Raw genomic sequence first — 21542 nt, forward strand, 5'->3', positions numbered from 1 at the left:
TTTTTTAATTGAAATAAAGTCTTCATTACTTTTGTGGGTTTTTTTCAAAGAACATGAAATAACAAATAGGGTCAAACCCAGGCTCTATGAAGTCAAAACTCACACTGAAGTAACTAAACTTCCACAGAAGTCAATGGCAATTTTACACGGAAAAGGACTTCAGGACCTGTCCCACTGCAGTGAAGGGCCTGATCTAAGGGGTTCTGAGCCCACAGTCAATGAGAGTTGCAGATGGGCAGCCTTCTACTGGGATCAGGCCCCAGGACTGCAGAAAAGAAACATGAATAGTTGTTGCAATGCTCAAAATCCCTACTTTAATGTTAATTAAAGTATAATAAAGATGGCATACATTCTGTCACCAAAAGCTTCAGCATCTAATCATTCAAAGTAGCTCTGACAACAGATAGCCTTGCAAAATACTAAGTAGACACACTTTGAAAAAATTAAACATGCACTGTCTTTCAAATTGCTAAAAAGTCTTGTATTTTGTCATCTAATGAATCTTCCAGTTTCTTATAAAATTAATACTGAGACCCTTTCTAAAATATTTATGGATACATATACATTTCATAACAAAAATTGTATCATAGAAATATTTCTCACAGAAGCTGCAGAGATGGTGTGAGCAAAAAACTCCCTTCTGGGATTTTAGTAAAAGCAGATCTCACAAAGGATCTGGAAAGAAGAAAAAAACAACCTTATATTAACGTAGTCTCATATATCCATGGTTATAATACTAATCTGGTCATCACAGAGAAATTTATTTATAGAAGGAAAAAAAACAAAAAAAGAATGTTACAGGTTTTATGTAGTATAGAAGAAGGTATGAAATGGGATGTGTGCACATACACAGACAGACAGACAGACGCAAGATATGAAAAAATCAGTATTCAAGGATGCAGCACAATTTTAACACATTAGCTGATGATTCTGAATGCTGGAGGTACTCCCTGCAGCAAGCATCCTTCCGTATGCACTGAAAACACCACACATCCTCGTTCATTTTAAATCATAAATTAAATAACCAAATGCTTACAGCCCTTACAGTGAGATAACATCAGGCGGAACGCTGCGAGGAATAGATCTGGCATTTTCACATAAAGCATTATCTTTGGTACAAGTACACCAGGCAGGACATTTTGGCTTCACTGGTTTCTTCCCTTCAGTCAGCAAAAGCACAGATAAAAGGCATAAGAAATAAGCAATTCTTCTAAAGGGTCTGCTGGCATTTCCCATTCTTTTGATCCGCTCTCGTTCCAGCCAGTTGAAAGAATATCCCAAAACATGAACAGGGGTTCTTTATTCAGCCATTGGATGTCTTTCTATAAGTCCAGGTCAATATTTGTCTCTGCTTTCCCAACCCTTTTCTTTCTCTTTCACTCTGTTTTTGTAGACAGAAACCTGCAGCTGATCTGTATGTTTCCACTCACTCAGGCAATGTACTGCTCAGAGAAGAGACCTGCGAGGTGCTGTAAGATGGGGAAAATCCAACCGGCTGAAGAGAAAAAAAAAAAAAGAAAAAAAAAGAAAAAAAAAACTTGCATCACCACAAAAACACTGAGCACAACACAGCATTAGATTGCAAAGTGATGTAACTGAGAAATACACTGCTTTCTGTTTTCAGAGGGAGGCCCTTTCCCTGTTACCAAAAATAGTACAGCATTATGTTTTGCTGGTGGGTGGGTGAGTGGGTGTGGGGTGGAGTGAATGTGTGTGGGGGGAGAAATCAGTCATCTCTTACTGGATCCCTACAACCTCGTGAACCTTTGAGAATTATGCTTCATATATTGCAAGCAGCAGAACTAACAGCAGTATTCACAGGAAAATGAAATCGAGTGAAACCATCAAAAGCATTGCTGCAAAAGCTGTTAGATTAATTTTTATCCTTAGCCCTTATTGCACATATTTGTACCAATGAAAAACAAGCTGCCACACATGGAAAATATTACAATGTATGAGAGAATGCCTATAACTGTCATTCCTAAACAAAATATTTTCTCATGCAACCCCCAACTGCTTTTTTTTTTTTTTTTTTTTTTTTGAAAAAGAACCAAAGAACCATTCTTATTTGTTACATGTTTTCAGAGCTGGTTAAATAAAGTGGATCAAACACCATTCAAAATGGACAACATTAATTAAAAGTTCAAATTAAAAAATGTATTTGCTTGGACACTGGTTTGATCATTTTAGATGGAAAAAAGAAAATTTTTATTTAAACACCAGCTATGTTAAACCTGCAGTTAAGAACTGACCTTCTTTGAAAAGTGACAGGATAGGGACAGATCTTGATGGTAATAATGAATCCTTACAATACTGCCTGGAGGCTGCAATTGAAATTAGTGCTAAGTGCAGTATGAATACTCTGTAAGATACAGTTCTCTGCCTGAAGACTACAGTAAACTACATCAAGTATTTTACAGGGAACTTCAGCAGCACCTAGGTGTTATATAAAGAATGGTAAGACAAAACTAATGAATGCCAAATAGCTGGAAAGCCATATGGGATGATTTTATTTATTTTTTTTTCTGATATAGGATTACTATTAGAAGAGTTTTGCAAACTTTAATAGGTCTTGACACTTGCCTGTCAGACTGGCAGCACTGTTTATGTTATACAGAACAGAAAGCATACTAGAGTCGACACAATGGTACAGAAGTTTAATACAGTCATACTCGCTATTGGCTCCTTCATGTAGGTGCTGTGTCCTCACCAGATACTTGATCTCCTGATGAGGAGATCTCTCTTCTGGTTAATTCTTCTTGATTCCACATAGCCACCTGGCTCTGGCCCATTTCTCCTGCTTTACAAGCCATGAAATCTCAGAACCAACTCCCAGGCCATGTCTGTCTTCCTCAGGAACACCACCAGTGAGGCCCTAGAGCACACCAGCACACCCTGGTATGGGTGCCCAGAAGGAATTTCATATGCTGCAGGTGAAAGATGACAAAGGGGAACAACAGCCTGCAAAACTGCAAGAAACTCAGTGTATGGATACTAGGCAGGACCCCAATGTTGCTGAATCCTTGCCTGGGTGGTGGCTGAGGTCTGACTCCCTGGGTTGAGAGGACACCCATTGAGCTCACACCCAGTGGTGGGACTGCATCCTCTGATGGCCTCTGGGGATGGCCAGAAACATCCAGAAAGCTTTCAGAGGCAAAGGGCCACCTCCAAAGGCCCTGCTGGGAGAGGACTCCAGTGCCCATGCATTGGCATGCTCCCCGCCAGTCACCCATGCCTGCGGAAAAGGGCGTCTTGCGCTTTCTCAGCTCCCGTGCTCTCTGTGGTGCGTTTTTTTAAAGCTCTTTATTAATTTAAGTGCAGGCCCATGTTTTCGCTCTTAAGAAAATCTTCCCTGTCAGCAGTCTCTCCTGAAGCAGGATTGACTTCAACTAAGAGTGACACAGAGCTGCGTTATTTCTAAGCCCTTCCACCTTCTGTAAGAAAATGGTGCAGAATTACAGTAACCAAAGCACTGAAATCATTATAAAGCAAATGTCGATGCCTTCCCTTGGGTATAAAGGTTACTTCTTGCTCTGGAAATGATCTAACTGTAATGGCTGAGAAGGGAGCTGGATTTGTGGGACTTGCATAAATAGGGTACACCATCTTCTCCCCTCCGAGATGTCCAAAGGCACTGACTTTGGTGAGGTGAGAACACAAAATTCTCTAACTTTTTTCTGAAAGAAGAGGCCTGTTGTTGTTTGTTTGTTTATTCCTGGCAAAGCTACCTATTACCATGGCAATATTTTGCCATTGATGGTGAAACCCCCTGTTCATTTCCTTCTGCTCATTCACTGAAATCCACCATCAATTACTTAGGCATTTCTTTTTAGTTAATACTCCAGCCACACTGTGAACCTCCTGAAAACTGCAGTGTAGCAGGCTTTCGGTAACAAAAACACATTCTATAGCAGGGCAGTAACCAGACTCCAGATTTGTCCGTGCAGAGGCCAACCTGGAAGTTAGTTTTCTATTCCAAACTACATGCCAAAAGGAGCACTTTTTCCAAAATTCAAATATTATTAATATTTATAACAGCTCTGTCAAAAGAGAGACATAAATCACATTTTCCAGGGTCCTTTTGTGCCAAGCTCTGCATCTCGTTTCTTGCCATGCAGTAGTTTAAAACCAAACCAGTTCGTGGATGTTCAGTGGCAGAGCTGCTCTCCAGCCATTGCGACATTTGGCTCCCCCTTTACCTATGCCATCACTGTTTTCTGGCTGTCGGAGCAGGCAACGGCCTGCTGTGCCCACATCCCAGCGCCTGCCTCTAGGTCCCTGCCAGCTTGTTTTCGCTAGTGTTTCAGGTACTGATTAGGCACATACTGATTCAAAATTTATTTATTTGTCTGTCAGCACGGTTCCAGCGGAGGCGACGAGGGAGCTGTGGCTGGCGTTACTCGGTCTGCTTCCCATCGTTTGACAACGTTCTAGATGAAAAACCTTCACCTCGCCGTGCAAGGGAGGTGCTCGCCGGCAGACATGTTCCAGTGCGGGCAGGGCCGTGCCGTGTCTCTGCCTGCCACTGCCGGCTCGGTGTCGGTACCGAGCGGGCCAGCACGTCCCGACACGGGGCTAAGCGGGACACACACACACACACACACACACAAACCCCCGCGACAGCTGCCGGCCCGGGGCTGCGGGGCCGGGGCTGCCCTCCCCGGGCCGCGGCCGGCAGGGCGGGGGGGGGTGTGCGCCCCGGTATCCCGGCAACCCGCCGCGCTGCCGCCCCGCTCCCGCTCCCGCTCCCGCCCGCCGCTGCCGCGCGCTGCCCTGCCCTGCCCGGCCCTGCCCTGCCCTGCCCGGCCCTGCCCTGCCCGGCCCGGCCGGCGCCTGCCGTTCCCTTGCCTGCTCGCCCGCCGCGCCGCGTCGTTTCAGCCGGAGCCGTTCGGAGGTGAAACCCCCCGCGGAGAGGCGGCGTGGCGGGAGGGCAGCGTGCGCCCGGGCTCCCCGATCGCCTTCCCCACGCTCCTCCGGTGCCCTCTCACGATTTCTGACCTCGGTAACGACAGGGGATCACCCATCGCCGCCCTACGCCCGGCAGATTTCGGCATTTCCTGCGCTTTATCAATATGCTGTGACATTCCGCCTCTTTAATTGTGACCAGAGCTAAGTAAGCCTTAGTGACCCATTATTTCCCACGTAGTCGCTCTGTATGGTAAGAATCGAATAGCTTATTTCTTCCAATGTATCCAAATTGTTTGGTAACAACAATTTTTGATAATAATCAACCGTCTAATAACAACCTTAGTGCAGGTATATGATGGTCAGAGTTAAAGATACTTTTGCTAGCTGTCACTAGAGGTATTCACCACCTACCATTACTCATGTTCTTTGGTCAGGCTTAGCAACTATCGTGGCTTGGTTTCTAGACCAAATATATGCATTTATTGTTATTAATATTTACTAAAACCACATTTTTAGCAAATATTCTCGAATATCTGTTTAAAATGTGAATACTTCTATGAGTAAACTGGTTTGCTAAAATATCTGAGGAAAGCAAACACAAATGGTCAGAACTTAGAGCCAAAAATTATTTTAAAAAGTATTTAATCCTTGTTTGAGGGATTAACACTGCTTCACTGACTGTATTTGCATATTTGCATTAGCCCAATATGCTTTCATTACCAACATATGACAAAATTTTAATAAGCTTCCTGTAGTTTCACACTCACTACATTTCCCTTTATTTCATCCTTCTTTTAGAAAATTGTGTTGCCTTTTCTATGCTCAGGATGAGCTGCCAGCACATATGTGGCCTAATCCAAAATCCACCGATGGTGGTGGCAATACTTTATTGAACTTTACTGTGCTTGGTGTTCAGGTCATAATATTACACCACACAGATGTACAATAGACTGAATCACACCCTAATATTCATGAGTCTCCTAAAGAACAAAACACTGTCATTGCTATTCTACCACTGCATTTAGAGAAGAATTTTGAGATCAGACTCCTAGAAACATCTCATGAGTTTGAGTTTTCGCTCTCTCGTGCCACCCTTTTAACAAATTCTGCAGCAAATGGCAAATTTAAAGCAGCTGAGACCGAGGCTGTACTTTCAATAAACAAAACTAAGTCTTCTGAATTCTAAACAGTCTTGAAAAGACTATGCTTCCTGGTGGATCTGGCACCAACAGCCATTGCCAGGAAGAGGCCTTCTGCAGGTTAGGCATAATAAAACTTGAGATGCCTTTACAACAGCTCATAGCACAGACTAGCTTGGGAATGATCACAGGGCTGCCCAGAACTTTTTATTAGGAAAGTTCTTCTGACTCTGCCCTGTCCTGGCTATACAGGTCTGTATTACGGATACCCTTCTTTATTACACCACAAAAGTTTCATTAAAAGCAGAAGAACCAGGCCAGTCGCTGAGTCAAAAAGCTGAGGAAATGGCTACTTAATTGCTGCCAACTTTAGAGGAAAGAAAAACTCAGAGGGTGGTCTCATTTCCCTTGCATAAAGTAGCCAGTTCACAGTTCACTGTGGAGTTAGAAGTGATCACCTCTGAAGACAGTCAGGTCTTAGCTCTCATGGCCAAACTTGTATGGTGATACAGAACACCTACTCCACTGAGCATATCCTGGGGAGTGTGCAGGTGGCTCTAGGGACTGCTTGCTGGCTTAGGCATACCAGAATTCGACCAATGACGAAAAATATGTCAAGAGAGATGTACTGTTATTGGAACTGTCATTCTTTAAGAAAAACAGATGAGCAGTATATTTCATCCAAATAGAAGCTAGACAAAAGTAATCTAGGTTTTATTTTGCTACAACCACGGACTTCCGACATCTTTATGATTCTTGATGCTTTATTTTCAATTGCAGATTTTTAAATAGTAGAGAATATTAGAAATTACCTCAGAAGACACTTTAAAGCTATGGAATTTCTACCCCTTGTGATTTTTTGAAAGGCTCTCTGAGGCTGGGAGAGACCTGGGGAGGACACCTCATCTAACCTCCTGGGTAACCATGAGAGATAAAGGATAAGAAGCTAAATATCAAATATCCAATATCCAAAATGTACTATGTTTTGATATCACATGACTTTTAAACCAGTATCACAAAATTTTAAGGGCCTAATCCATCATCTTTGAACAGCTGATATTGACAATATTGCTAATATTAAGTCTGTTTACATGTTCTGTCGGATGCTGTTCATATTGGTCTATCTTCCAAGGCAGGCAAATAAGTGCCACAGCTCGGTAGCTTAACATTATGTAAGTAAAGAAAAAGGATAAACTATCAAACAGAAAAATCCATTAACTATGCTTCAGGTCAAACATGGACATAACCTAACTACTGGATTGGCCCTTCACTCTGAGAAAGACCCCACAAATCCTATCGATCTCGTTATATATTGACCCCCAGTTTCCTCTGGGGTTGTCTATTCCTGTTCCTCCAAATGAGACTGGATGCCTGTATAAATTCCAGAGCTGGGATTCCTCAGCTCTTCCCCAACTCTTGCATTCAGTCTTCTAACAGAGAGGGGATCAGTTGCTTGCGCAAGTTTTTAAAAGGCTCATAAACTCTGTTACAAAGCAGTATGCTTTGCAGCACACAATCCAGTAGCATGAAGTTAACTGCTCTCCTGAATATGAGCCACTTTTCTCCAGATCCAAACAAATAGTTCATGCTTTGTTTCTACAGTCTGTGTTTTGCCTTGAAAATGCTGACGGGGGGGGGGGGGGGGGGGGGGCTGGAATGAAAAGAGCAAGCATACAAGCTCAGGAGCAAAGGAGAGCCCAATTCAAAGATGTGTGAAGCTGTGCTACTTACAGTTCACAGCAGGAACTGAGACCACAGCTAATAGAGAGGAAAGAATATTAAGAAAGGAAAAAATAAAAAAGGAACACCAAGGGTTTTCAATTGCTGCAGAAATGTGCACTTTCTCAATTTTTCAAGAAAACTTTCAAGAGCGTTTGCCTGTAGTTAATTTATACTCTGGGAAGATCAACATCTCATGTGTGCAAGGTTGGAAATGGGAACACTTTTCAGCCAGACAACATGCCCATCCACTTCAGTGGAACTGACACCACGCTCACCACCTAGCATGCATCCTACCATAAGATTGAGGTGCCCTCTATAGGAACCACTCAGGGAGATAAAGTGTTCAAATGTGCAAGATACTTTTTTCCTTTTTTTTCCTTACGCACCCTGACCAGACATTAAAAGCATGATACTACTGAGAGAACCTATGTTTAATTTATAATTGGAAATGGTCTCATGACTTCTGACGTGGTGATATTGATAACACAGTTCTGTGCAACACTTTCCTTAATGGGATGGTTTCTCTCCTCCTCACTCTTCCATGGGCTCTTGTTTCTGCCCTCTTCAACAGCTCACTACTGGTATTTCTGGCTCTAATGCTATTCTCTAAACTGGATTAAATAAATGATCTGGTAAAAGAACAAAAACCAAGTAAAACCCTAAAGAAGCCCAAAACTTTCCAAAACAAAACAAAAATTACTGAGCCAGAACAAGCACGTGAGGACACAAGTGGGCAGGGAGCACGGGTTTCGCTGTTAGAGAAAATGTATAGGGACCTACACGTCTGAGGGGCAGTTTCATATTACAAATGCTCACAGACATTTAAATACACCATAGGACAGAAATGGTGACAAAATACCTCAGTCTGGACCGAAAAGGACAAGGTATAAAACTCATAAATTGCCCTAGTATTTAGCTAGATTGTTTAAAAGTTATCGTCTAACTGGAGGACAGACCCTCAACAGGTGTATACAAACTGACACTTGGTAATTATGATCTCCACTCCCTTGCACTATTTATTAATTTAGTAGTTGTTCATGGGAGGTATCCTTCATGCCTACAGTAAAAATACAGAGGGATAGAAAATCCCATCCAGTAAGAACCCTGTATCTGAAACAAAATGTCCCAGATTTTCTAGCATGAGCAAGTGCTTTATACAGACCCAAAACAACATACCACTGTCACTGTAGCTAAATGCCATTTAATTGGCAGCTAGAAAAGTCTATAATACATTTCTTCGTGGAAAAATGTTTGAGCTCTTCCAGTTTGCCAAGATGCTAATTAAAAACAGACGGCATGTTATAAAATCCTTTCCTTGACCTGTGCTATCTTACATTGCCCTTCTGTACTTTTTTCATGGCATTGGCTCCCTGAAGAATTACTGTAATCTTCATGAACTTGTATTTAATTTTCCTTGCCATTTTGTGGACAGAAAAAAGTAACTGTTATTTATTTAAATGTACATAGGAAATTTATTTGGTACATGGCAGGGATAGCAGGCTTTTGAGGAGAAAATCTTCACTCATTAAAAACAGAAGGTTTCTTCTGAATAATTCAGTGAAAGAAATCTTGGTGCCATTGAAGTCACTGAAATAGTTCAAGCAAAAGTCTCACTGGAGTGCCACTGACATAATGAATTGTACAATGAGAAGGATGTGCCTCATCAAACACATACTATTTTTTCATCTTTGCTAATCAAAATGCTTTACAAAGTGGGGATTTGGATCATCACTGAGACATTTTAAGGGGTCATTGGTGATAGCTCCACAAGTGTATTTTACTGATGTTTTTATTGTTCTTAACAATTCAAGAAATATGGGAAAATACCTTATTTTGGTGAGACTTATCCCTTTTACCTCAGGCAAATACTAGATCTGCCAGACACTCCACCCTATGGTGAGCACGCTGCCACTGCACAAACCCAGCACAGATACTCCATCAATTAAGATACTGCACCAAGCTGAACTCCCTGGTCCCTTTTCCTTACAAACCACACCCCCCTGCAGAGGAGACTCTGGAGGGCTGAAGAAGTCCATCACATCTGTTTGCTCATGTGTCAACATGATATTTACTCAGTACAGCTTTAAGAAAGGATTTGCTCTTTTAGCTGCTGGCTCTCTCCCTTTGCAGTGGGAGAGCAAACCAACACAACATAGTTATCTAAGAACTGGCTGTAGTTTTAAATGTAATTTTCATAGCAACAGAGACACACATTTTAGTTATGACTGCTCAGAAGAGAAAAGATTTTCCCTACCCTGAGTATGATAACATTCACATTTTGAGTTTACAATGCTTCCTATGTATCACTTTTCTAAAATAAAAATCCAAATTTCATACAGCTTTTTTTCTGACACTAATCACTTTTAGGCATCTGCAAGTTTTCACTGTTGCTGCCCTTGTGATTTAGGCAAAGAGTCATTAAAACTGGAGGGCTAAATTCCCAGCCTCAATATAATACATCAGCAAGAAGTAATAAGCTCTTTCATGAAGCAAAATAGCTCCCCAGCTAAATAAATAGCACACACTACTGATTAAACAAAGGCACATGTGGCTTTTTTTCCTAAGCATTTATTGAAGCAAACAGATGAATATGTAAGAGAAAAAGAGACGGACAAAAAAACAGGAGTGGGAACTCAGAGAGCAGTAGAGACATCACAGAAACCCAGATCCTGGACACCAGGCACTGGAAAGGGGGACCTGAGAAACATCCCTAGAGAATTCCTTGGAGCAAGTATTGGCTGAAAAGAGCTTGGTGCTGCAAATAGTCTCCTGCTGTTCAATTTGCTCTTCACTCAGGGAAATGAATGCTAAACATTCTTTGCAAATAAAGACTGAATCAAAGATACCTGATTCTATTAGCAATTTATTTTCCTAAACAGAACAATCCAAAATAGTGGCTTTTTAGGTAACTGCTCAGGTCAGAAGTAGTAATAATGCTCTACTCTATGTTTCTGACACCTCTGTCTCCCTGAGGGGAGGCAGATCTCCATTCATATACATATTATATACATTAAGATCTTCCTCTTAAGAGCTATATATAGCTTCTATTCACATCGAGCACCACAGCCACTTATTCATTCTTTTCATGCTTTACCTGCTGTTTTCAAGGCTGCCCTGATGCTAAAAATAGCTTTGCATATTAGAGAAGGGTTGCTATAGATTCAGAATGGGTGATGTTAGGAAGACGGCTAAATCCCTTTTTGCCGAGGACATGGAGGATCCGTGTGGATGTGGCTGACGAGCAGCTGTATTATTATCTGTGACCTGGGCTGTGGTGCCCTTTCATAAAGACTCTCAGGCTCCAAGGGGTATTTGTATTGTTCTAAGGCTGCACTGAAGTAAATCAATACAAATCATGGATGTTAGAATAAGTTTAAGGCTTTGTTTTTCACATACTGTAGTGTTAGATCACAGTACAACAGTGCCTTCATATATTAATAGCACATTAGCTTCTTTTTAACTGGGAAAACAATTTAATATTCTGTTGTATGGGCATATTTTTCTGCAGGCATTGACGTCTCCAAGTAAGAAAGTATCAAAATGCTTCGCTAGTTGTTCTTACTACAAAGTTGAAAGGATGACAATTCATCATCTATTTGATTACTTTCAAGACAGCAATGAAATCATATTAAAAAATTGTACTACATGCTGCTGTCTTGAACTTCTGGCAGTATGTCCTCTGATAATGCTGACGAAGCTAATGTTAATTTTGGAAGTTACCTTCCTGTCTACAATTTAATGGACAGTGCAAATGAAAAAACTGCTTATACATAACTTACCAGCTCATATACTGCATAAAACAGTGAACTGTGCTATTGATAAGTGTCATTTGACTGTTAAGGTCATGAAATGTAATGTTTTCAAAATTTGACAGAAATTTTGGAATCACAGGAAATATTTTATTTTGTCAAGCTTGAACATGTGGAAGTTTTGAGGACTGTCTCTCGAACATCGTTATCTCTATACTCTGCAATTAAAAGCATTTTAAAATATTTTCCAGATTTTAGAAATCACTTTTCTACATTAGGAGAATATCACTGGTCACATCCTTACAGGTTAATGAAGATCAGATTAATGGAGATAAGCAAGTGTCTGAGTAAGACATGCTTTTCTTTCATAATGTAGTATGTAATGCTTCCAAGTGGTAATAATCTGATCTTGAATTTGAAGGCAAAATAAATGAGTTAAAGGGCAGGTTGCAAGAAAGAATGGATGGCAAAATATTGGTCATTAAAGTAACTGGAGTTTTATTCCATGGTATACATTAGTTCTCAAACATTTAATAAAACAGGTTCATTTCTGTATACAGAATATGTTAAACTTACTCAGCTACATTAACTTTCTAAAAAATTAGGTGAATTTAGAAAATGACAATGAAAAGAAGTTGAAGCTCAACAGAAAATTATATGAGATTATGCTTCAGGAGTCCTGTATTAGGAACTGAATTTAACATTTCATCTCCAAATACCAATTTTCCTAGTTCTTAAAAGTTGTGGATAGATTACAACCACATCTAAGATAAATGAGGCAGTCAGAAGAATATTTTCCTTTCATTACCAGACTCAGATTATAGAAACCTGACAAATACTGACTCTGTTAAGGCTGAGATTCAAATAAATTTGTACAGGGAAAGAGTGGCATGCATTGACTAAAACAAGATTTTAAAAATATATTAAAATGGATCCTAATACAACTTTGAATAATATAATCCACCTTTTCAGAACTTTATATTTGAGGACAATGTAATGCAAACTTGACAGAAGATTCCATGATATGCTAAAGGAAATGGTTTTTCACTCAAATCTCATTTCACGTCTTGACCCTTATCCCTCATGGGGTTATGTTTTATTTCCATTTGAGAAAGGCAGCATCTAGATGTGTAACTGTTAACATTTTAACGTATCGCTTGCAAATTGAATGTGGTTTCAGCAAGTAGCATGTTGTCCTCCAGGGTACAAGCTGGAATATTTCTTTTTACTTGCTATAGATACTTTCCTCAGCGATTTTTTGAGTCTGCCGTTTTTACTCCTAGAGTTGTGGATACTGCACAGCTCAGTGTTGCTGGCTATAAGTAACATAACTTGATATTTGAAACTAAGTGAGAATCATTGTTTCTATTTAAGATAGTTATCCTTCCCATTCCATTTAGGTGCCATGGAATGAATAGTATCCTAGCAATACTTTTAGTAGAAAGGTAGATAGTATTTCAGTACTTCATGTCTGAATGATATTGGTGATTAAATAACATAAAATTGTATTTAATTTGAAATATAACTCCTATTATTTCCAAAGTCTGGCAATCAGTAGTATATTTTTACTAATGAGAGGTCAGTTCTAGCAGAATGGCTTATGGTATCATTAATTAAATGAGGTCTCACGGTACTACCCTATGTTCATTAAAAAAAGTAAAATAGGAATTTTTACTGATTCATCCTACTTCACTGCTCAGAGCAGCCTCTTTATATTCCTGTATCCTTCAGTTTCCACTGAATGATCAACTGTTGATCACTTCAACCCAGATACTATCAGCTTCTACATGCGGTTACTGTACTACTTTACGACGTAAGTAATTCCAGTGAAATTGTAAGGTGAAATGAGTGTTGATTCTGTCATCATTATGGCTTATTATGCTCTTATATCTTCATTTTTAAAATCTATCTTTGAGATTTCAAACACCTGACTACACCACTGTGTATTGCAAATAATCTCTGCTATGAAATATTTTCTTAGCTTTAGGACAACCAGTGGAAAACACTAAATACACCTGACCAACATAGTACAGTTTGCAGCACTGACCACCTTGATTCCCAGATTAAGATCTCAACTTTTGGTTATGTTAAGATGCAACACATCTCTGAAAAAAAGAGGTGTTTTCTGGAACATGTATGTATGAATGAGATTACATTATATCTTAGACTCTGAGGCACCTTTCTTTTCAAGGTTTTCTAGAATGCTAGGTACACGAACAGTGCTTAACCGCTTCCATGACTCACAAGATAGTGACTTGTCACTCACCTTTTTATACAGAAGACTTTAGATTCAACTCTAAATGATTTGTACCTTCCTTCAATTCTCATCATAAATGAATATTACGAATATATATACATGGTAGACATTATGCACAAAAATGCCTATCAGGAAACAAAGGAATGCATATCTTTTCCACTATGGTTTAGAAGTGCAATGGACTATAACTTTGCTCACTTTTTTAATTTTCACAAAATAAATCCAGTGGGAAATGGTACAATTTAAAGAAAACAAGTACATTGCTTGTTTGTCAGTTGTTTGCTTTTTATTTCCACTTTACTATATGTTCCTTCTCTTGCTTGTTATTTTCTTTCATTTTTTCATCTTATATAACAACTCTGGAAAAAAAATATTCCCTTTTTCTTGTATTTATGTATTTGAATGCTGTCAGTTGCTTTCCACCATAGCAGATCTAGACATAAAAGTAGGATTAAACATTCTTTGTTCTCTTAGGAAAATGTTCATACTTCAGGGAATTTAAGCATAATGCACTTCTAAAATCTCCTCAAATGAAAACTGGAACACGTTGAAGGAGTTAGTTTCTGTATTCTACTTATTTCAGTGTAGTTTGATAAAACTAAGTAGTATTTTGTGCATACCTTTTAATAAAATTCTTGATAGGCTGAAGTCACTACACTTGTTTCTACATGCCACATGCATGTGTAATCTTTTAGCGAGCTTTGTTGTCACTAGAGCTGCCAGACTGTAAACTCCAAAGACCAAATTTACCTGCCACACAACAAATGTGGCACTAGCTGTGACAATTAAAGAATGCTAGACAGGATTTTATTTCTCTGTGGGCATTTATTAGGCAAAATTCTTTACTTTTTGAAAAAAAAAAAAAAAAACACCAAACTTTAGAGATAACATGAGGGGTTGCTTCCAAAAATTATCTTTTGATTAAAGTCTGCTTTATTATTTATTTCCATAACTGAATCAGTCTTTATAGGGTCATACTGGCATTATTTACAACACATCTTAACAAGGAATTGTGGCCTAGTTTATTTTAATGATATTTTTTGAAGTTCACAGAAATTTTTTAATCAAGGTTGTTGCTACAAGTGCTCCATTAATTGCAACAGAATGAATGAATGAAACAATTGTGTTTTCAAGATATTATAAGATGCTTACATAACTCTGTAGTCATAGTCAAGAAAACTAAAATAGCTGTTAGAAATTGAAACAGTTGCAGTTCTTCATGTATCTGTGATTCATTAGCGTGTTAAGAGTATAAGTGATGCTACCATCAAATAAAGTGTTGAGCACGACTTAAACTACTTCAGTCCATGATAATGAAAATTAAGGCTGCTTCTCTGCCAACAGTAACAAAAATATTATTTTGCGAATTGTGCTTAAAATTGAGAGGCCTCATCTGCACCACAGGAGTGGAGCTAATGGAATAAAACAGGTTAGGCTATATTTTCTAACATTGTGGCCTAAACTGGGATTCTATTTACCATACTGATCAGCTAAGAATAAGGGTGCAATTTCCTCATATTTCGCTTCTTCAGATATTCACATCAACTGAAAGTTTCAACTCCATTTTTAATAACAGCCTTTGGTTTTTTTATACTTTTATCCTATCAGCAGAACAAACTCAATCTGGAATTTGAGATGTACACTGTCCTCTTCTTGAGCTTTGCATTAGTGTTTATAAAACTAATTCCCAAACTTTAGTCTCAGATTAAGTGCTCTGTAGATGGCAAACAGAACCACCGCCTTCAGATAAAGTCTGACTGCATTAGGCAGTTAAGTAGGTGTAGAGGTTTGCAGTGATTTGTTCACCCTAGAATTACAGGAGACTGGAATAAGAAAGGTCTATGGGTCAAATTCGAATCACTTCATATGGCCTTCTAAAATTCCATCCTCTGTCAGCTCTGCCTTTAGTTATACAGAATCAGGGCGAGATTATCAAAAGAACCAAGTATTCCAAATTGTTTACCATACTGGAATCCTTACTGTTCTAGAAATTCTATTCCCACATGATGTATCTGACATTGATCTCTAATAGTGTTAAACAGAAATAAGTAAGAGGAAAATTTCCATTGATAATTGGAATTTAGGAAATTCTATACTCTTATAATAGGATTAGATATCATATTATTATCTCTATTTTATCTTATTAACAAATACAATGCAATACAATGATTGCAGTTACTTATACAAACGTCTGGGATTTTGGAACAAGGGAGGAAACATGAACAATCAGCTGCTATTTTTTCAAATGCACTTTTCTAACAATGATTACATGCCGAAATGGTAATTGCAACTTCAAAATAGCATAACACAGCACATCTGCTCTTGAAATAATAGACATAGCACAGACTTGTCTATGATATTTTTTGTAACTGACTCTGTACTTGAAAAAATTCTGAATCTAGAAGTGCTTTTATTGAATACATTACTTAATCAGCCAAACAAATGAAACTGCATTTAACTTTTACCACAGCAACACTGACATCTAGTGGCTAGTTAAACTCCGTATTTGATATCCTTTATCTGACAAAAAAACGTGGAACATACCATCTACTGAATTTGACAACATAAACATGAATTGCAACAGCCTGCACTCCTTACATAATCTCTAGATGATTACAGAATGATGGTAGTCTTTAATGACTAGCCTGGAGTGACCAGTCCTGGTGACGGGAACTGATGAGTGTAAGCCATTGCCTCTCAGTACAGCTCTACTGGTTTTCCCTGACTGTCAGGAAGTCTTAGGCTTGGGAGTCAGCTGCCTAACTGAAGTATATACCTTGCTTGGGGCTTGTTGGGAGCCATAGCACATCCCTAAAGTTGTACACAGGTACATCTAAAAGAAGAACTACACTTACTGAATGTGATGTTACTGGCATATGTGAACGTCCATTTTTAGTTCTACTTGCTTTTCTACAAATTACTAGGGGGCTTTAGATAGAGAGAGATGAAAATCAGGAACACGACAGATGCCATGAGACTGTTTGTACTATGAAGACACGAAAATAAATTATTTGGCACCTTCATAGATGTGTAGAAGATAGGAAGGTGCCAATATCAAATAATGTTAGAAAGTCTACTTTCATAATTTTTCAACAAAATAACTGGCTCAATGGAGAAAGTGGAAAAATTAGACAGGATGAATCTCAATTTTACTAGAATTTTTGATGGTTCCACATTACTTTCTCATAATCAAACTCAAATGTAGTCATACATGTCCTCTGCAAACAGGTCTTATGAAGCATATAGTTGTCAGTGACAGCCTTGCCCTTGCTCTCCATACCAGTGGTAGCTGTTTCTTCTGGCCTGCTGGCAAAGCTGCCTGATTTAGTTCATTGAAAATTGGACCAGTTTTGTAATCGGCTAACCAAACCAATTTTGACCAAACAAATCAGAGGCTGTTGAGTTTAAGCAACTTTTCCAGAAGATTTTAGGAGGCAATAATCTCCTGCAGGAAGGTTGAGGTACTTCTTCCTAGCTAAATACTGATAAGGATTAAACAGCTATACTTAATGTTTCTTAGAAATATGTAGAGAAATCCAAGTCTGAAGAAGAGCAATAAAACATATAAGAGTTCTCAAAAATGTAACCTATATGGAAAGGTTGAAGTACTTTCTTTACCTTCAAAAGGGAAGTCCGTGGGCATGAGGACAGGCTGAGAGAGTTGGGGTTGTTCAGCCTGGAGAAGAGAAGGCTTCAGGGAGACCTTACTGCAGCCTTCCAGTACTTAAAGGGGGCTACAGGAGAGATGGGGAGGGACTCTATCAGGGAGTGTAGGGATAGGAATGGTTCTAAACTGAAAGGTAGATTTAGATTAGATCTAAGGAAGAAATTCTTTACTCTGAGGGTGGTGAGACACTGGCACAGGTTGCCCAGAGAGGTTGTGGCTGCCCCCTCCCTGGCAGTGTTCAAGGCCAGGTTGGACGGGGCTTGAAGAAACCTGGGCTAGTGGAAGGTGTCCCTGCCCATGGCAGGGGGGTTGGAACTAGATGGTCTTTAAGGTCCCTTCCAACCCAAACCATTCTGTGATTCTATGATATACGTCTTCCAGTATTTAAAGATTTGTTATTCAAATGATGACTCTTGCTTTCTGTACCAACTAATGTAGGACATTAAGAAATTATCTCAAGCAGCAACAAAGGAGATTTATCTTAGACATTAGGAGAAAAACCTATATACTAGGTTTTTGTGCTAGGTCCTGAATAATAGGCCCTGAAACAAAGTTGACCTCCAGATAAACCTCACAACCAAACGTTATCCATTATTAGTATCTGCTAATTAGTAAAATCTGTATTACCATTAGCATTTATTAATTAGTATCTGATCGTTAATGAAATATGTACGCTCACTAGTGAAAGATGTAGCTTAGACAAAAGGTAATTAGTAGTGAAGATTAAATGCTGTGAGAATGTGTAACCAACTTCCCTTGTTTAGCAGCGTTCAAGCCTGAGAACCCAAGTGTTAGAAATCCTTGTTAGAAACTCCCTTGGTTCTCTGCTCCAAGCTCGGGCCAGGCTTTGGGTGGAATCCAACAGGAGGATGAAACCAGATGTTTCCACTCAAAGAAAAGTGCAAGTCATTCTGACTTGCTGGTTTTTTGTATATGAGGCTGGACCCTCTTGCCGTGACTTTGGATGCCTCACCTACGGATGGATGCATCACATAGGACTTCCCACTTGCTCTCCAAATCCTCACTGCAACTGGGGCTCCCTAACAACTGCGGATCTGGATTGTGGTAATATATGCAAGTGGTGACGTATCTTTCCTAATCAATACTTAAGAGGTTAATAGATATTTGTGCTGTGAAATCTCCTATACTGGAAGCTTTTAGGAACAATTCAATAAGCATGTGAGGTATGATTCTTTGAATTCGGCATCTCCATGACTTAATACCTTCTTTTGGTTGATGCACATTGATAAAACTGCCCCCCATAAAAATACGGTGGAATTAAATAAACAAATGAACAGGTTATTTAAGTAAACATAATGCTGCCCCCAAATTATAAGAAGGTCAGAAGTCTGTCCTGAACACACATCCCAGATGTCAAAATGCACCTTTTACTCTCCAGTACAAATGACATAAGTCATGTATTCATAAATGTCTTCATGACAGCAACAGTTTTACCACTCATTTAATGAATTTGATGACTAAGAAGTGGCAAATTCAATAAAATGTCTTTTTTTTTTTTTTTTTTGCATACTGAGGCTATCTCCGTGGTCTATATGAAATGATCTGATATTACATAGGTGACTCGAAGAAAGACAATATGAATTTAAATACAGAGAAGCTGATGAACTCTTGGGAATATTTCAGAATCACGGACGTTACCTTTTATTGTTAAGAATATTCCTGGGAAGACTTTTTGGGGGAAGAAATTGCCATTTCTTCTTCCCAAAGCTTTCTATCGAAAAACTGAGTGGTTACAGTTGAAGTAAGAATATGTTGATGATTTGAAAACTTGGGAAGAAAAACATTTATTTCCTGAAGGCTTTAAAATCATGTCTGACTTAAGCTTCCTGAATACACTAGGCCTCATACATAGCCCATTTCTAGATTTAGGGCAGGAGTAAAGTAGGAACTGCAGTGATGTTGTCTCCTTTGTGGGCCATGAAGTTCAGTGCTACTGTAATTTAAGAGTATAGTTTCACTTTACTGCTAAGATGACCTAAGACAGCTGCTGCTGAAAGGGCCACCCTCATTTCTCACCTCCTCCTTCCCTCCTGCTCCATCCCTCCACCCCCAACCTGTTTTAGCACCACCACTATTACTCATCAGACAGGACAGTCAGAGGAGCTAGACCGTCAGAAAATTAAATACTGCAGTTGAGAAGTGGTCAGATGAGCAGTAGAGCCAGTTCAAGAATAGGAATGCTCTCTTCATCAGCAGCTAACCCACAGATTGATATACCTGTAAAATGGAAAACTGTGCTCCTAAGGTTTGGTTGTACAGTCATTGAAATCCAACTTAAAACCATAGCACCTCTCACCCTCCAAAGAATTATGCCCATCTCTTCCCTTCTTTTTCCCCATATCTTTCAGTCCTATGGGGCTCATATGAGATAAGTGTCCTTTTTGATGTCAAAGCATATTGATGCTAAACTATGGATCCCATAGGATCAAACCATAATACTTATAATACAGTTTCAACTTCCAATTTATTAAGGAGGCCATTTCTGATCCACTTTCTCAGCTGTAGATTACTGTAGCCCACATATAAAATGCAGTCAGGTGATGTTTGAAAGGAATTCAGTCAGAAAAGCATAACATTGTAAAATGAAATTATCTAGCTGCTATTCTCAGAAAAACTGTTTATAAAATAAGTTCGGCATCTACAACAGTGGCTATAGTTGGACTCACTGCAGAATTTTCCTCTGTCCCAGAAACTTTATTTTTACTATATGCAGGCTCCTGCTTTTGCGGCCACAACACACACAACACAATGCCAAGAGATTCAAGAACTGTAAATCTTTCCTCCACCTTTACCACTTTCCTTCAAAGTGCATAATCAATGGTATGTTGGCCCAGTTTCCCGAATCATGTAAGGATTCATTCACACTAAAGCAGCCTGTCACTTCCATAAGAAAGGAACAACAAAAAGATGCCTGATATTACAGCTTCATGTGTATACATTATTTATTTCGAGATATTTAAATTATTAATTAGGATAATTCCATTTTTGCAACAGAGTCTCTGCCCTTCAGAGGAAACGGGCCACATCATCAGGACTTCAGCAGAATAGTGCACACACTCAAACAACCATACTGCCACTCAGTTCCTTTCCACAGGACACTTTAGCATCACCTTCACATCCCTTCAGAATGATAACAACATAATGAGTGACACAAATACTAGGTCAAGAGAAAAAATACTTTTGCTTTTAAAACTGAGGTTCAGTAGCCAAGGTATGGAGGTAGACTGTCAACTATGGTGTGTGATTGCCTTACTGCATAATAGCAACTAGGTACAACTTATATATCACAATGACAGTAGTAGTATTTCAGTTTTGAAAATTTCCTTATATTAAGTGTATCTGTGGTTTAAGATTCCAGGAATCAATAACACTGCTGGAAACTCTAATACAGTCCAGAAGCAACTGTGATGGATTAAAGCACTTCAGACCTCGGCAGTCAAAATGCTGGTTCAGGTATTGTGCGCCCTAATGTTTGATGGGAAACAGTATCAACTCCTTGACAGCTACTTGCTGTATCTGATGACTTAATGCTTAAGATTGGTATTTCCCAGATACCTTATCAGAAAACAGTTTTAGTTTATAAAGCTATTTTCTCTGATGCAACCCACTGGCTCCCTAACTCATATCACCCAGTTGCTGTCGGTCCTCGCAGAGAAACTGGGTCACGTATTGCCTTTCCTTCTCCTAACTGCGAGATGCGATTGAAAAGAGAAACCGCTAGAACACGTGGAAATCGATGTTACATATTACCTTGCGAGGCTGCCCGGGCGTTAATACGGCTGTGGACGGGGTCTGTGCCGCGGTGAGGGCAGCGCACACACCTACTGCACGAAGCCCGACCCGGGGACGTCTGGCAGTTCCTGCCCGCCGAGGAGCGGCCGCCCAGGGCCCTTCCTCCCCGAGAGGCCTCCTCCAGAGCGACCCCCGCCTCCCCGACCCCTCCCCGACCCCTCCCCGGGGGACCCTCCCCGCCGCCCCAGCTCAGCTCCTCCGAAAGCTCCGGGGGTACTGCCGGGGCGAGGCAGGACGGGGACGAGAGGGGCTCGCTAAGGCCTCTCTGGCAGCCGCCACGGCCAGGT

At 39.8% G+C, this 21542-nt stretch overlaps 1 protein-coding gene across 7 annotated transcripts in view; it reads right to left on the reverse strand.

Annotated features, from left to right (window-relative positions):
- The window catches only part of LGI1 (leucine rich glioma inactivated 1), a 35375-nt gene extending 13992 nt beyond the window's left edge, over window positions 1–21383 (reverse strand). For 3 of the 7 annotated variants that reach the window (XR_012633721.1, XM_074907450.1, XM_074907447.1), the window contains exons 1-3: window positions 4849–4990; window positions 1046–1495; window positions 604–675 (exon numbers count right to left, since the gene is read on the reverse strand). Coding sequence is in view for 5 of the 7 variants with exons in the window: in XM_074907450.1 (XP_074763551.1) it covers window positions 604–675; window positions 1046–1236 (263 nt within the window). In the remaining 2 variants the exon portion in view is untranslated. Of the gene's footprint in view, window positions 1–603; window positions 676–1036; window positions 1670–4848; window positions 4991–21213 lie in introns of those variants that run through there. The other 4 variants (XM_074907448.1, XM_074907449.1, XM_074907452.1 and 1 more) reach the window with 4 other exon arrangements.
- Between the last annotated feature and the right edge of the window lie 159 nt (window positions 21384–21542).

This window comes from Athene noctua, chromosome 5 (genome assembly GCF_965140245.1).
Source record: "Athene noctua chromosome 5, bAthNoc1.hap1.1, whole genome shotgun sequence".
Taxonomy (NCBI): Eukaryota; Metazoa; Chordata; class Aves; order Strigiformes; family Strigidae; genus Athene; species Athene noctua.